At 34.0% G+C, this 17,505-nt stretch overlaps 1 protein-coding gene across 1 annotated transcript; it reads left to right on the top strand.

Annotated features, from left to right (window-relative positions):
* The first annotated feature begins 10,860 nt into the window (after positions 1 to 10,860).
* On the top strand, positions 10,861 to 16,404 carry LOC124538850 (adenosine 3'-phospho 5'-phosphosulfate transporter 1). The gene is made up of 8 exons (XM_047116082.1): positions 10,861 to 11,053; positions 11,284 to 11,394; positions 11,650 to 11,753; positions 12,315 to 12,505; positions 12,870 to 13,094; positions 13,428 to 13,796; positions 14,380 to 14,505; positions 14,930 to 16,404. Exons 1-8 carry the CDS (start codon positions 11,028 to 11,030, stop codon positions 15,065 to 15,067), a joined length of 1,290 nt encoding a protein of 429 aa, XP_046972038.1. The 5' UTR covers positions 10,861 to 11,027; the 3' UTR covers positions 15,068 to 16,404.
* Positions 16,405 to 17,505: the final 1,101 nt, after the last annotated feature.

The raw sequence follows: 17,505 nt of genomic DNA, 5'->3' as shown, positions 1-17,505 counted from the left end.
CCGCGTGAAATATCACTTGGTTCACTCATTCTTCACATCTAAACATTAATATATACATAGTCCTTCCAAATACAGTTCCTATTTGCCATATAAAGTTTTAGAAAAAGAGTAACTACTGAGTTTCTTGTCCAAAACAACGAATAATATTTATTTAATAATATATATAATTTAACAATAATAATATTTAATTATGTTCGCAAATAGTGACTTATATTGTTAATTAGTTACAAATTAATAATCTAAGTAGGCGCTTATTGAACACGATTTGGTTACTGTGGGCTACATTTAAGTGTTCTAATCTTCCTTAATGGGTTATTGAATAAATATCTAAATTACTTAATAATATGTTTTTGCTTTAAATCAGCATATGAATAACTAAGTATAAATATCACTTGGCACGTCAAACTTGAGATGGCTGAGGTGATGGGACATTGTTCTAGTAAATGCAGATTTCTGATTCTTGATACAAAATTTGTGCCAGCAGAATATCTGATGCGACGACGGCATCCGTTCATGCGACTTCTTAGCACTCTTCTTGTCACTATACAATCGTATGCATAGAGTTTTCTTGTCATGTACCCTTTGCAAGAGAAATCAGAAATCTCATTTACAAGCGCCATAACATCTTAGTTCCTGAGGTGGTTGCTGCATTGGCGATGAGAAGGATGATAATATTTCTTACAGCCGGTAGTGACACGGTGAGTGATTTAACCTTTTCCCTTTCGCGGCCCATTGACCATTCTACCTATTATAAATAAAAAAGTAAAGAGAATATTATTATATTGCCTAAGACACTAACTTTTTTACTGGTATAGTTAGGTATTTTCATCTATGGGGACAAAATACTGATTAAACAGCCCAAAATTTGAGTAAAATTTTTTAGTAATTTGGTAATTTTTTTTAACCAATTTATTTTTAACTGTCATGAATACTTATTAGTTAAAAACAATAAATCTACTACTACAACTAAAGTCTTTCCATGTGTGAAAATACATTATAAAAAAATATAGAATTTTTAGTTACAACCGATTCACTTACGCGTTAAATAATAATAAAATACTTAATTAGAAAGGGTGAAAGACCCAAAATAGACAAGATATCTACAGTGACACAGCATCTTTTATCTCGAAGCATTCCCAGTTGCATAGCAATTGTTATCGGCTGTACAACTAGAGCGTTCACGATAGAGCAGCTCGACATCCTATTTGCTAGAGGTGATCAAACACCATTCAAATAATTACTTCTTTTGTGCATCATGTAAGTTCTCTGTGATCATTATATAAATATAAATATGAGACAACATCACATAAATTACTCTGATCCCAATGTAAGTAGCTGAAGCACTTGTGTTATGGAAATCAGAAGTAACGACGGTACCACATACACCCAGACCCAAGACAACATTTATTTATTTATTTATTTATTTATTTATTTAAGATCCACCAGTGATAATTACATTAATACAATATTGGGTAAAAATAATTACAGTGTAGCTTAGTTCTAAATGCATTATCTTTTAAGGCAGATACAGCATGCAAATATTAGGAAGTTTATAAAACATTTATTACATTATATTAAAAATGTATTAACTTATTGGTAAAAAATTATTAAAGTCTCTATATATAAAAATTAGGTTACAGGTGGTTCAAAAACTTATAACGAAATGTTTTAAGTGAGTCCCTAAAAGGGTCCAAATGTTTACAACTATCATTTAGAATTTTAGACATCCTGGAAATTGGTGAGTTATTGCCCAAAAGAGTTTTTCGAAAAGGTCTTGTAAGAGGATTAATTGTTTTGCGTGGATATCGAGAGGGAACATTAAATTTTATCTTACATACTAAATCTGGATTATCATAGATATTGTTAAGGCTTTTATATAAAAACATCAAATCCAACAAATCTCTTCTTTGGCTCAAGCTATGTATCTTAAAAAATGCTAGCCTTTCATTATACGAAGAGAGTTCTTTAGCCTTTCTTTGAGAGAACGCCAGATGGTAGAGAAAACGCCTTTGTATCCTCTCTATTCTTAGGCAGTGTGTTGCATAATGTGGCCTCCAAATGACACTACCATACTCTAGTATACTTCTTACTAAGCTATTATATAGAATTATTTTGGTATGTACATTTCGGAACATAGAAAACTAATGGTAATCTACATTGACTTCGCCGGGAATCGAACCTTAGAGCGGCGTACCCATGAAAACCGGTGTACACACCACTCGACCATGGAGGTCGTCTTCTGAAATTCGTTTCTAATAATGTTTACTTCCTGATCCAGGTTGTCCTCCTGTCCTGTTGTTGTAGGCTAGGTACTAGGCTAGGAATTATGCAAGTCATAAAACACACAACTTCGTGCACTAATACAAACGCAATAATTAGAAGGAGAATTTATTGAAAGAAAAATTCAGTAACCCAAATTAAGTTTGGATTGATCTCGGTCTACACCTTTGTAGTCTAGTCACTAGACTTCCATGGCAATTCTAACAATTATAGACTTAATATATAATTTCACAAATATTCGAGTGTTGTCGACTGCGTTCTTTGAATATTTCCCCTGTTGGAAGCTTTTCTTTGTCGTCTAACTGGTATAACGTCTGGGTCAAAAACCTGATACTGAATTTACAACAAGTTCCCATAACCGCTTTTCAGATAAACATATATTTTTTCATTAATAATAGATAAACCAAATCATTAAATTTATGGGAATTAGATATGCGAATATTATGCCTACAGAGAAGTATAATATGATTATTTGTAAGAAACTCCAGGAAAAAAGAAACTTTCTCTGGTCATTAATATATAATTATAATATTTTTGTAATTATTATCACATACTATATATCGTTAATCTTTATTCTATCATCTGAAAAAATGGACCAGCAATTAAAATATAATATGTTATAGTAAGTAAACTTCAAACGTTTCAACTGACCAAATATAATATAAGAAATACAAGATTTCGTCTTTTTTAACTTAATTTAATTTAGTAAAATGTTAAACAAATTCGGCCAATCTGTCACACATTTGAATGAGTGAATAATGTTGATGTCCTGTTGACCGAATTTCGGTGACGGCGAAACTCAAAGACAAGCCAACTGCGCAGGAGTCATTACAGTGCCGACGTAGGCGGGAACTCACTCGAGTTTGGAACATGACAATTCATTCAAAAGTAGTTAAATGCCGGAAAACTCTGTTACAATTATATGTTTAACAATTAAAAACTGGTGGATCGGAAAATCAGACGCAACGGATTCGATTTTTGAAGCGCGATATTATTAACAGGATTTTGAAGCCAGGACCTCAAGATCGGCAGACTCCTGTACTAGACAATAGACCACTGAGGCAGACGCTTATGTGATATAAAAATACGCATTAGTTTAGCCGGGAATAGTTGAAGAATCGTCCAAGTTTAGTGCATTAACTTTTGTGATATCGACTATCATTTTAATTATGAAATACAGCGAGTGATGTGTAATAGGCAAACCCATATTGTGTAAATATTTGATTTATTTGGATAATTTTCTTTATTTTTTATTAAACTATGATTTTGTCCTTATGTCAAACGTTGAACTGAATTTAGAGTATGTAAGCATAGCTACGTCACGGGCTACCGTGCAAAAGCGCTTCCGTGGCGTCCGCCGAAGAGACGGAAAGGGTGCCTCTGGATTTTTTAGTCTGGTGTACTAGGGTGAACTAGGCGTACTGGTTTCCGGCGAATCAAACATGCTCCCCTGCTTCACGCGGGGGAAACGATTAATGCGTTTTTCTGGCGAAAAAAAAAGGTAAACATAGCAACGTAAAATTTCTATCGGTCAGAGCTTTATCATTGTACGATATTTGTAAAGCTCTAACGTCACAGTAGCGAGTAACTTTAACAATGCCAATTCATCAAACATCCTGCACACACTCGAGCGTGGTGAATTAGCTCGCACTGGTGAGGCGGCGCATGCGCCGAAACCATCTACAGCGTCAGCATGGGAAGTGCGCTTGTATAAATAAGCTTAAAGTGACATTGTATTAGTATTTAATGAATGTGTATGAATAAATTGAATCTCTGTTTAATCATTTGTTATAATAATTATTTAAATATGTTTTAATGTCTCACCTTACGTTAATCCATAAAATGTTTTTTGTACGTTAATTGTTTTTATTTGTAGGTTTAACGCTTAACTGTAATGCATCGTCATTAGGTCGCATATCCACATTAATCACACTTAACACTGTCATTGGCGCGCGTCAATAACGTGGCGGGTGTAGTAAAATGTTATGAAAAAATAGACAGTTTGAGAACTTCCATCTTATCTGAGTCCGCTATAACAAACTGACGTAAATTTAATTTCAATTAATTATTATTGGTGTTCTTTTCCTATAAATTATTTAGCATATTAAGTAATATTTACTAAGATTAGCTTGTTTTTTGTGTCAGGTTTATGTATCTACATACATACATTTGGAGATTATGTGTTTTAAATGTTAAACAATGTAACTTTTGAGTTTCTTGCCGGTACTTCTCGGTAAAATCTACTTTCGAACCGGTGGTAGTTCACTTAATTATTGTAAAATGACGATTCAAAAGTGCTCAAACAAAGTTTATTTTGGTTTTCTTTTTTGCATCGAGTACCATATCAATAAACTAAGGATGCAAAACCTTTTAGTACTAAAGAACTCAATACTATCACACCTAGAGTAATCTATATTCATATATTTGAAAACCTAATTATAGTTTGTCTGAAAGCAGGTTGTATATAGGATAGTGACCCGTGATGGATACAGATTAAATTCGCGCTAATATCGGTTCCGACCAGCTTAAACTGTTTTAGATATTAGTATCACGCTTAGTACGGTACAGGAATGTATAATAAAATAATTTAAACCACCACAGTCAAGACAACTAACATCACCAACGCTGTCTGTAGCTAATTTAAGGAATATCCTCCGAACTTTCTCCTCAAAAGGAAGATAATAAAGATGCGGATTTGCTGAAAAAAAATATTTCGTATAAGTCGAGACATGACACAGTTATAGGCTATTTGAACAAGAAAAACTTTATCTCGATCTGACATTAAATGCTTCGGACACGCATACCTGGGAAGCGCTAGACAGTGTGGACGACATCAATATAAGCGTTCTGCCTCGGATACCTGAAATGAGGTTTATAGGCTCATTCATTTTATTTGATTGCTATTTTTTTGCCTTGTTTATTTACCGTGAAGCGAGTTAGCCCAGCGGTTAGAAAGCATGCATTTTAACCGATGATTGCGGGTTCAAATCCAAGCAAGCACCGCTGAATATTCAAGTTATTTATTGGTGTTTATAATTCATCTCGTTCTCATTAAAACAGCCCTTTTTTACTCAATGCTTATGTATCTATACACGATACGTATACCAGAATAATATTTTTTACAAATTTTGTCGGTCTATCTGTCTGTCTGTTTGTTCCGGCTAATCTTTGAAACGGTTGGACCGAATTTGGCGGGACTTTTACTGTCAGATAACTTATATAATAGGGAGTAACTAAGGCTAAAATATTTTTTTTGGTTAAATTCAAACGCGTAAAAGGTGGCGGGGACAGATAGATAAAAATATAGATTAAACATAATCAATGATTACAGATTAAAATTATAATAATTATTGTAAATATTTCTATTTGTTTTTGTGATTGTGATAAATAATATATATATAAATAGATAAATAATAATAATGTTACACTTAACTATTTTGTTATTGATATATTACAAAGGCAGTAAAATGTTTAAAATGATTCCTTATACTATTTATATACCTATAATCTATATGCATAAATATATGTACGTAAGTACTGATAGAATTGTTACTTTAGAAGTTAAACGCTATATACCTACATATACATATATAATAGGGATGGAAAATTATGTGTATGGAATAGTTGAATAGCGTAGTCATTATATTGAAAAAAAGTATTTATGATTTGTACTCTTTAAAAAAAAAACTAATTTTGATGACCACAACTGAAATGTAATAAATAAAAAACGTAATATTATTTTTTTTATTTGAAAACTTTTTAAAGTTTAAATATTTGATAATACAAGATATATGCACTCGACTCAGTTAAATATGATCTTTATGCAAAGCGTATTGTTTGAGTACAGTGGCCGTGTCTCAAATTCTCTTGGCGGCATCACACTTCCAGCGGCCGGCCCTGCCATACACGTAGCTATGACACGGTTGGCACGGCGTTTCAGCTCGATTTGGCGCCTTTTCAGCGGCAGAATGAACAATAGTTGAGCCCCTTTTTCGTACGCTTCCTTTACGATAATGGCGCATCCATACTTGGGGAGTTTTAGTGTCACTACACTCGATATTGCGTTTTGTTTCGATGCGAATTATTAAACAAAGGTGTAATTGTTGGAAAATCACTGCCTATTGTGATTTTATTCTACTAGTGGAATACTACGACTTTTAAGGGGACAACATATTATTACTACACAGTCTACAAAGAATAATATCTTTTAGAAAATTATTAAATAAATGAATACCACAACTCACACACGTAGTTTAAGTTATTTGTTTTAAGATATTTTAATGTTATTTTTATGTTATTTTAAATAGCAATAACATATTGAGCACATCTTCTGCTTAGTACCTAACGGCATTTTGTTCACACACATAAAGATGTTTTGAATATTACAATCATCTAAATAATTTACTATAAAAATAACAACAGAAGTTGCAGTGGAATCCACTGAAGCCTAATATCTGAAGTAAGTACTAGTATAAACATTTGGACTCAAACTTACTAAACACACCAAAAAAGGTGTTAAAAAACTTAGAAATTCTTTAAAAAACGATCGGTTATATTAGCCTCATAAAATTATACATGAAGAAAAGAAAACTACATATTATGAACGTTTGAACCTGTAAACGTCGGTTGACACTTTTGTTTCATTGACATCCTTGCAAGTATGTAAGTCTTACTGTATCTAAACATTTTTAGATGCGTCTTAACTTTATTGAATTAGATACAATAATGCCTTATGATCATTTGTTATTGCAGTGTGTTTCTCTTCGATATCCAAACAAGCGTCGCCGATGTTAACAAGATTACAATGAGACGCCTCAATGAATAACCACAAAAATATATTTAGCATTCAATCTGCAGGCGTCAATATACTACCGCTTGAATAAAATATTAAACTATTAATATTAAACACATACACTATATACATATTATGGATATGACAAGGTTTTTTTAAATATAATTTAAGCAGTTCAGTAAGAGTCAAACTAAAATTTGTACGTAGGAGTGTACGGAATTTTGTTAAAAGATTATTAATAATTACTGGTCACTTTTGACTGTAGTCTCAGTTCTTGGTTCATCTATATATGTATAGTACGACACAACTTAGATGTCGCATCGGCAAAATTCGTAAAACCGATCACACCCGAATTGAGTACGCTATCCCAAATTATCAATATTTATTTCTCATGCGAATATGATCTTTGCACAAACGTAATAACTTGTAATATCATATGACCTAATATATTCGTCAATTTGACGCGTGGATTTACATGCGCTTGTTTTCTCTGACGCGTGAATCTATAGCGACGAATAGCGTCGAATGGCGCGATAGGGAGCTATTTCTATTGGTTGGTTGTGTAAATCGGCAGTAATCGGTTTTATTTTCATTCTATTGCATTTTCCGATGCTACATCTAATTTGTGTCATACTATACGTGTTTATTTTAGGCGTTTATTTGGTAATTTATTTCATTTTTAAGTTTCCATATTGAGTTTAAAAATTGTATTCTTAAGGGATGCTTCTTACTTAGCTACATGTTTAAAAATAATGTTTTGATAAAACAATTACATTTACCAGATCTGTAGTATTAAGTGCCGTAAAGTATAATAATAAAATATATTGGCTGTATTCTTAGTTCGATGGTCGATTTGCTTTCGCATAAGGAATGCTGATCGGCGAATGATATTAAATGTAAACAATAGAAGCGGCGGCGCATGCGCACTGCGAACGACATGCACATGTATGCACATTAAGTGATCATGAGGTAGTTATAACTGAAATAGGAGAATATTCAAATCGTTGTCTATCTTTACTTTTAGATTTGTTATATAGTTTTTCTCAAAATCATAAGTTCACTTTTGAATATAATATTTAATTATATTACATACCTACTATTTAATGGACCTAAAGTAATGAAAATTATAATCAGCTACAATATCAGATAAAATTAGTCAGGCCCTATTATGATTAACTCAAAGTACTTACTAAAACTATAATACATTACTATTATTTATTGTAATCAAATTGTTGCAATATATTTTATAAATTTATAAGAAGCGTTTTGGCGCACTACGAATTTAAAATTAAATTAATATAAGCAAATGAAGAAACACAAGAAATGATTGCAATGAGAGCCTACTTGAATAAAGTATAATTTTTTTATCAAACTGGCATAGAGTTAAAAACAAAACGTTTGACAATCACGTCTACTTCTCGTTTTAGAAGGATCTTGTAATGGGCAAAATTATCGTTTAAAAAAATTGAGTAATAAGCAGCGCCGTTCACTGTCTACAACTAACTCGCACAGGCAGTGGACAGAGGAGTCTCAGCCGCGGTCAACATGAAGTCTTTGCTCCACGCCGTGCCAGTCGTCCTGACGGTCTTGCTGCTCCTACTGAAGACTCCTCGCCATTTAGCTGCTGTTTGTTACGTAATGTTTAAAGACATTTGTTCAATACCCTCATATACGCAAAAAAAATTAAATACGAATATCAATAACCCAGAAATATTAAAAAATAAAACTGATAAGAATTTGCCGTACAGTCAATTACTTAGTCATAATTTAGGATAACGAAAATGATAGCAAGTTTGTTATTCGATCTTTATCAATCTAAAACATGACATGACAAAATTTGTCTTTCTCTGAAATCGCTCGGCTAACAACTATAGAATTGTGCATAAACTAGGACGGACTTGACAAATATATTTTTTAATATTTTGATCAGCTTTTGGTGATTGTATGAAAAATATAGGACTCTAAAGGACCCAAAAATCTAGCATAACCTTAATGTGAATGAAGTATTGAACAATATTTATTTATTTTTCAGAAAAGAATAAATCCGGATCACAATTATTATCCTAGCAATGTTCTCAAACAAGACCCAGACATAATAAAGGAGACTTGTAACCCCCCGAACTACTACGCGCCGCCCAAGTATAAGAAAGATCCAAAAATCGCAGTAGACAATGCGCTAATACGACGTTCCTAATCTAATCCTTGAGTTATTCTTGTAGTTTGTAAAAGAAAAAAAAATAGTAAAATAAATTAGATATGAGTAGTTTATAAGCGTTTTATTTAAAATTAATCTTAGCGCCGTCTAACGCAATAAATAAAAAAATGAATTCGTCCTGTGGGTCGATTTCAATCACATTTTGAATTTCCATGGCCGTTTTTATTCACCCTTCAAACAATGAAACTATCTTAAGGAAACTTGTGTTGGATACACTTCCGCCATTATATATATTCAATCCACAAATCATCACCAGTCACCACCACCAGAGCACCGTGGTGGAATCCGGGCTAAGTACAGTACGTGATATGTACATCTACAGTTCGGTCTATTTTTTTTTCATTGAAGTTTCTCGTGGTTTTACGGGCACACGACATAACTCTAATGAGATGAGGTAGATTAACTCTTTTCAACTTTGGAAGAAACTATTTAAGATTCACTGTGAATACGTTTTATTCAATAAGCGAATTAGAAAAAAAATAAAAAATTCTCAGTCAACATACTTAGTTCTAGCCCTAGATGTTTTACAGGAAAAAATACATACTTCACAGTATCTAAGCATCTAAATGAAACAAAAGAGCCAATTCAAAAACATTATAAAAATAAGAACATTTATTTTGATGTTAAGTAATTATCAATACCATCGTCTATAAAACCGTATGATAAAGTAATAAGTAACGTAACTATCGCTGTCGAATCGGTGAGTTAAATTGTCGTCGCCTCGTCACCGGCACCATGAGGTATTTGATATTTTTCTTGTAATAGGGACAAGCCGGCTCATCGCAACCCAAAACTTCTGCCTCGTGAATGCCATGTCCCCCTCTATGTAGTAACTCGTCCCCTAAAATAAGTCTACGTGCGCAAGCGAGTAAGCACGGACCACATACAGCCACTGCGCATAGTGCTGCAAGAAATTCAAGCAACAACATCACCGCATCATTCCACATGCCTAATTATTTGGACACTTTTGTGACTCCATGATTACACAATTGACAGTTGCACAATTAATAATATGTTTTTCAGTGCGTTGGTACGTTATTAAAATAAAATTAAATACAAGTGTACAAAATAAGTGATTAAACAAATTAAAATATTATAGACATCTTTCAACTATCACCAGTTTATATTTCCAAAAATAGTATATCTTATATGTAGGTATATAAACTTTTTTTTTATAAATTATTAAGTAAAACGATTTGTTTTAAATTTTTTATTAAAGCATTTTTATGATTTTAGAACTACACGAAAGATATTTTATTGACATCATTGAGAAAGCATTTATTATTTTATTATTTATATTTATGTTATAACATTAATGACAAAAACTAAAGCAGTTCACTCCAACATGAACAAATATATAATTTAAGTACAAAAAAGATTTGTACTATATATACCTGAGAAGAAAAGGTTAACCTCTTTTGCTTCTAACTTTATTGTATAAAGTTAAGTAATTCGATAATATTATACATGTAAAAAGAACAATTTAAAATCATTGTTAACCCACATAAATATTTTTTAAGTTGGCAACTGTTGTATATTTGGTTTTGTAACATTTGATGTCTGAACTAATATTTGTCAAAATAGTTTTGACATTTAAACATGTGACGCTCGCCAATACCAGGAACCTGTTATCGGTTTAATAAACATGATTTTTTCGAATATAAGTTAATATATTTGTGCATTTATACAACATATCAATCAGTATTATTATACATCTGAATGAATTTAAAAACTTAAACTATGATGCGCTCCAAGCTCATTATTGGGTACGTAACATACATTTACTAATTGCAAACATAGCATTTTTAAAATATATTACATAGACTTTACTGAATTAATTTATCACACTAGTGAACTATAGTAACAATTTACTTTTTTACAGTCTTGTTATAATGACTTGCAGTACATTTCATATGTAAAAAAATATTTTTACCAAATTGTCTATCAATCATTGTAGAAAGTATATAATTAAAATGCCCCTGTATGTGTCTTCTAGGATAGTTCTAGTGTTATGTGTGCTAGCAACATGGCTTTTTGGCCGTCTATACCGAGAACTACTGTACGCTTATGAGCAAACAGGCACACTTACAGACTCAGAATACTCATGGTAAGTTGATATAGTTATTATTTTTTAAATTTTCGAATAAAAATAAGCAAGAATTTACTCATTAAATCTGCTCTGCCATACAAAGTCATTTAAAATTTAGTTATCAATAATCTGTAATATGTAATAAAATTAAGCACTTCTGCTAAATTAATCATGTATTAAATCTTAGGCTGATTACGTTGATAATGTTAAAATAATATTGAAATTGATATCTTGTTACAAAAAAATGTATTAAAAACTCTTTCTTTATTCCAGGGTTTTCAGGCTATTGCTAAATCTGGTGGGCTATTCCACCATCCTGTTGCCGTGTTATGTTTTATACAAATATCTCGAGAAGACAAAATACTTTGACAAAATTCGTGAGTATCAACATAGTCATATTTTACTGACAGCTTATTACATAAGTGCGATATCAACACAGTATATATAATAAATTTTTATTTTATTTATTTATTGAGTAGATAAGAAAAGATAGATTTGTGACAAAAATATAATCTATTGATTACAAACTACAACTAATCATCTATTAGTAAATCTCTAATTAGTAAATGTAATTTATTATTTTTTTAAGTTCATTTTTGTTGTTTAGCTAAGTTGTATTAATGTTTTCTATTTTAGTTAATGTAAATGGTCATTGGTTTCTAAAATAAACACTATTTTGTACTATAATCAATATGCCATAGAAGTTTTCAAAAGAATGTTTGTATCTCCGTACTTACTCTAACTGTGTATTGAGGAATATGCAGTTCAGTTATTTAGTATTATGTAATATTTCTCATATATTTACAAATACATTTTAACATTGAAGTTTAGTTATATCTTTGGAACTCACCACATTTAAATCATACTCAAAGATACCAGTAAAATTATTTTGACATAATATCTGATAGATAATTTAAGCCAACCATTAATTCTTACAGCTAATAACTCATGGATCTCTCGAATCCTGTATGCTTGCTTCTCTGATCATGACCATATCCCTGAGACGCTAAAACCTGTGAAAGTGGAGGAAAACCCTAAACATGAAGGATTGGAACTGGCCTTTTGCTTCACTGGCCTCATGGGTGCATATCTTGTGTGGGGACTGCTACAGGAGAAGATCATGACACAGGTTAGTAATCACAACAACAAGAATATAGTAGATTTAGTTTTGTTCAATGGCTGATATAAACAAATATTTATGCTTGAAAATGTGAAGTAATATCCAACAATGTAAAAAAATTAAGCCAAATAAATACCTTAATATTTAATGCCAGAGCCTTAATTAAAGTCCACCCATAATAATTTATCTTTTTGGATCAATGAAGAATGTCTAAAAGAACAATGTTTTTTGTTTAAGCTGATACTAAATTGTATAGAGATAATAGATCCTTCTCTTATGTCTAATCCAGTTTGGGGATCCATATATGATGTATTGAGGCCTAAATTGAAGCTCCTTGTATTAATAGACATTTGTTCTTTTGCTAATTCAACAGAACTACGTAATGCCGGATGGATCACATCAAAAATTCAATGACTCCCAGTTTTTAGTATTCATCAATCGACTTCTAGGCTTTCTAATAGCACTAGGGAGGCTTCTGAGTACAGGCCAGCAGGTGATAGCGGCCCCGCTCTACAAGTTCTCTTACTGCTCACTCACCAACATCATCAGTGCCTGGTGTCAGTACGAGGCACTTAAATATGTCAGCTTTCCGACGCAGGTTAGTAAACAACTACTATTATAAATAAAAATTTTAACAAAAAGAAAAACCGACTTCAAGCAAAACACTATTTTAAAACAAATGAATATGCACGAAAAAGTAATAAAAATAATAGACTACTTAAAAGTCGATTAACGATTATATCATGTAGTTATAATTATTGTTATATTTGGAGCCGGTGTCAAAAAAAAAAAAAAAAAATACAGACGAATTGATAACCTCTTCCTTTTTGAAGTTGGTTGAAAAATAATGTTGGGTGGTTAATATAGACAACCGACTCGTTCACAACTACACTCTGAATGTTTGTCAATGAAACATGTCAACCAACGGCAGGTGCTGTCGAAGTCGTGCAAGGTGATCCCGGTGATGCTGATGGGCAAGCTGATCTCGCGCAACAAGTACGAGGGCTACGAGTACGGCACGGCGGTGCTGATCTCGGCGGGCATGGCGCTGTTCGTGGCGGGCGGCGCGGGGGCGGGGGCGGGCGCGGGCGCGGGCGCGGGCGCGGCGGGCGCGGCGGGCGCGGCGCTGCTGGCGCTGTACATGGCGTGCGACAGCTTCACGTCGTCGTGGCAGGGCGCGCTGTTCCGGCGCCACGCGCTGCGCCCGCTGCAGATGCTGTGCGCCGTCAACCTGTGCTCGTGCGCGCTCACCGCCGCCGCGCTGCTGCAGCGCCCGCCGCCCGCCGCCGCGCTGCTCACGGTCAGTGCGCGCTAGGACCCTTGTGTCCGCTACATCAACATCGGCTACCGTCTAAAGATATATTATAATTTTGCTATCTAAAATTGAACATAGTAAAAACTACACATTTTGTTTTTTTGAGCATTCAAAACCAAATTATTTACTTTAAAGCAATCGTGTATCTGTGATAATGCACCGTTCACATCGTCATAGTCAGTTTTTTTCTTGTCGACCTTAAAAATCAGTGAAGTATCGTCAGCAAACAATACTAATATCCCAAATACCTTTAAGATAGAAATAAGATCATTTATATATATTAGAAATAGAAAGGGACCCAAAATTGAACCTTGAAGAACACCCATTTTAACATAGATCCAGAAGAATTTATTCCATTTAATGAAAACATGCCGACTTCTTTGACTTAAGTATGAAGCAATGAGATCAAGAGCCTTACCTTAGACACCGTAATATTTGAGCTTATAAAGAAGCGTCTCGTGTTCTACACAATCAAATGCTTTAGATAAATCACTGAATACTCCGATAGCATTCTGTGACTTATCCCAAGCATCGTAAATATGCTTGAGAGAGCCCGCCGTCTGCGCAGCATCCGATGTTCGTGTCGGACTGCCTGCTGCTGTCGGCGAGCTCGGCGATGGGGCAGCTGCTCATCTACCGCACCATCGCGCGCTTCGGCCCGGTGCTCTTCACCATCATCATGACGCTCAGACAGGTCAGGTTATCATATGTATGGAGATGTTCTTGAAAGTAAAAAGTAAAGAAAAGTAAAGTAACAGCCTGTAAATTTCCCACTGCTGAGATAAGGCCTCCTCTTCCATTAAGGAGAGAGATTGGAACATCCACCACGCTGTTCCAATGCGAGTGGTGGAATGCACATGTGACAGAATTTCGATGAAATTAGACACATGCAGGTTTCCTCACGATGTTTTCCTTCACCGCCGAGCACGAGATGAATTATAAACACAATTAAGCACATATATATAGTGGTGCTTGCCTGGGTTTGAACCCGCAATCATCGGTTAAGATGCACGCGTTCTAACCACTAGGCCATCTCAGCTCTTCTTGAAAGTGCCGAAATTAAAAAATGCTCATGTTCATATTTGGTCCTTCGAGCCGGATTTGCGTGGCGCTTGCAGGCGGTGTCGATCCTGATCTCGTGCGCGGTGTACGGGCACTCCATCTCGGCGCAGGGCTGCGTGGGCGTGGTACTGGTGTTCGCGGCCGTGTTCCTGCGGATCTACTGCCGGAAGCGGAAGCCGGCCGCCATCAAATAGACTCCAAGTGTTGTAGACCAAGCTGTGAGCTTAGCGACTGTATCGACATGTCTCGATCTTACTGATATATGGTGACTAGACTGACTCGGTGGTACCACTTATATTTGTAGATATATTGTCAAGAATAAGTGTTTTCGTAAACTTATTTTAAAACAATAAACATAGACTCGATTTACTGATGTCAGATTTTGTACATAGTGAAGTTTAAATCTGGCGCTGTCGCAGTATTGAAATACGAATAGAAATTGCATAATGATGATTTATACTCCCTACAAGCGCACGAAATATAACTAATTTATAATTACTTGAAATTTATATGAGTGAAAATATTTTTCTTATACATGTTTATTTTAGTTAGCGGAGGATTTATTTATTGTTAGTAAACGACGACGATAATTACTGTACTTCTGGTTACCTAAGATAGGAATATTTGTAGATATTTATGTGACATTAATGTATTTTTGCATTTTCCGATACGACGCGGTACTATCTCTACTTTGTCTGTGATGTTGTGTGACGATTCGAACTTTAGATCTGTGCTTTTTCATTCTGTAACTCAAGCTTATCTTATTCATATTTATTCACTTATTAAATTAATGGCCTTAAATTTCGATACTGAAGGTTTGCGATGTAAATTGTAAAGTTTCGGTCAATTCATTCTCCAAAGCAGTCCGGAATTAATAAGTAATAGTTAAACTTCTGTGTTTCGGTGCTTATAAAGTGTTCGTTTACTAATATCATAAATTACCAATTAAAAATTATATCACTAGTTACATATGTATTATGGCAATAATCACATTACAGATGAAACAGGGTTACATAACTTTATCCTCCTGCCCAATTCCCAATTTTATTTGGAGTCGGCACAGCATGTCTTCTCCCTCCATACCTCTCTCTGTCGGACGTCATCTCACAAGTAACATTATTTCTAACCATATCTATATATATATTCTTTCACACAATCCATCCATCTTGTCTTTGGTCGTCCCCTACCACCTCTATATTCATTAACATCCATGCTCAAGACCTTCCTAATGAAAACCATGTTGGGTTTTTATTCCTCCTATGATATGTCCATACCATGACAGCCGGTGGAGGATTATATACAATTATATTAGAGAGGGTAAACTTGTATATATATCGTTCATGTAAGTGATGGCGTAAGTGCCCTGCGGTCAGTACCAGACCATCGGAGAATGGGAGAACGCTTTAAAATGAACATGTAGATTGTACGTCGATTTTGTAACGTTATACTCGAATGCGTCTCGTAGCTGTTATATTATGAAGTAGAGTTTGTACATATTTGGGAATATGTGGAATAAATATTTATAACATTACCTTTGTTTTTAATTAATCCCATTTGTTATTAAGAACTTCATTATTAATGTGATGAGGTCGGTGATTTTTCATTGTTTTTAAGTTACCGACCTAAAATTTTGCAAAGGAGGAGGAGATACCTAAATACTAATATTTTAGAAAAAAAACAGTTTATATTCTTGAGATTACTGGTGATTGTTGGCGATGGAAACCACGTAGAAAACAAAACAAGAACTAAATAAGCACGACTTACTTACCTTATTTAAGATGAAAGTTGCGTAGAGCAATTTTCCTTATAGAATTTTATTTTTACCAAATCTCCGTCCTCCGAAATTGACCGTAATTCGCATAAATCAAAATGACCGTAAGTGTGACACTGTTTGTAGATCAGTTAACAGATGATTCCGATGATGAAATGCCTTTTTGATCTTAAATATACACGTGACACAGTCTTTATTCACCATCAGCTATGCAAAATGTTAATGACTGGAATTCGAACAACCCTACTTGGTATTTTAAGAAATTGGTCCACATAATAATGTCGACCAAAATTTTTCCTTTTGGTGTTCTTCAGGGCAGCGGCCTCTCCGACCGTCATATTGAGCCAATAGTTCTTATGGGTAATTTTTCTGAAGCTTTTGACGTTGATATTTTCTTGGGCTAAAAATTGGCTTGCTAAACAACTAAGTGAAGAAATCAAATTTTAGAGATTTTTACAGACCGGGTGAAGAAATGACGTCTTATACGGTTTAAAATATGGAATAAGAGCTATAGGCCCTACTCATAAAGAGATGTAGAGTAAGTTAAATGGTATTTTTAATCTCAACTTGGTCCTGTGGAACTAATCTCTATAAAAGGCACAGAGCAGGCTACCCAATAATTAATATTTAAGGTAAGTTCAAATATTCCTGAGATGTTACCGATGGGTAATTCACACGACTAGCTATATATATAAATAAACATTTGGCGGCCATTAAAATACTCTTTAGAACATTGATCAATCCTCTGAAATTGATAAATCCTATGACTTAAGACTATGTTATTTAAAATAGTCTCAACCTACACGATCCTGTTTCTTACATTCTTATTCATAAGGTTTTGTCACAACGAAGGCCTGGAAG

Source organism: Vanessa cardui, chromosome 21 (genome assembly GCF_905220365.1).
Source record: "Vanessa cardui chromosome 21, ilVanCard2.1, whole genome shotgun sequence".
NCBI lineage: Eukaryota > Metazoa > Arthropoda > Insecta > Lepidoptera > Nymphalidae > Vanessa > Vanessa cardui.
This window is presented reverse-complemented; position numbering and strand designations above follow the sequence as displayed.

What these genes read in the sequence shown, in the direction of transcription:
- LOC124538850 (XM_047116082.1), top strand. Translation starts at nt 11,028, where the DNA reads ATGATGCGCTCCAAGCTCATTATTGG. An exon ending in ATGTCAGCTTTCCGACGCAG is followed by an intron (nt 13,095 to 13,427) that starts GTTAGTAAACAA and finishes AACCAACGGCAG; the next exon opens with GTGCTGTCGAAGTCGTGCAA. An exon ending in TCATCATGACGCTCAGACAG is followed by an intron (nt 14,506 to 14,929) that starts GTCAGGTTATCA and finishes TGGCGCTTGCAG; the next exon opens with GCGGTGTCGATCCTGATCTC.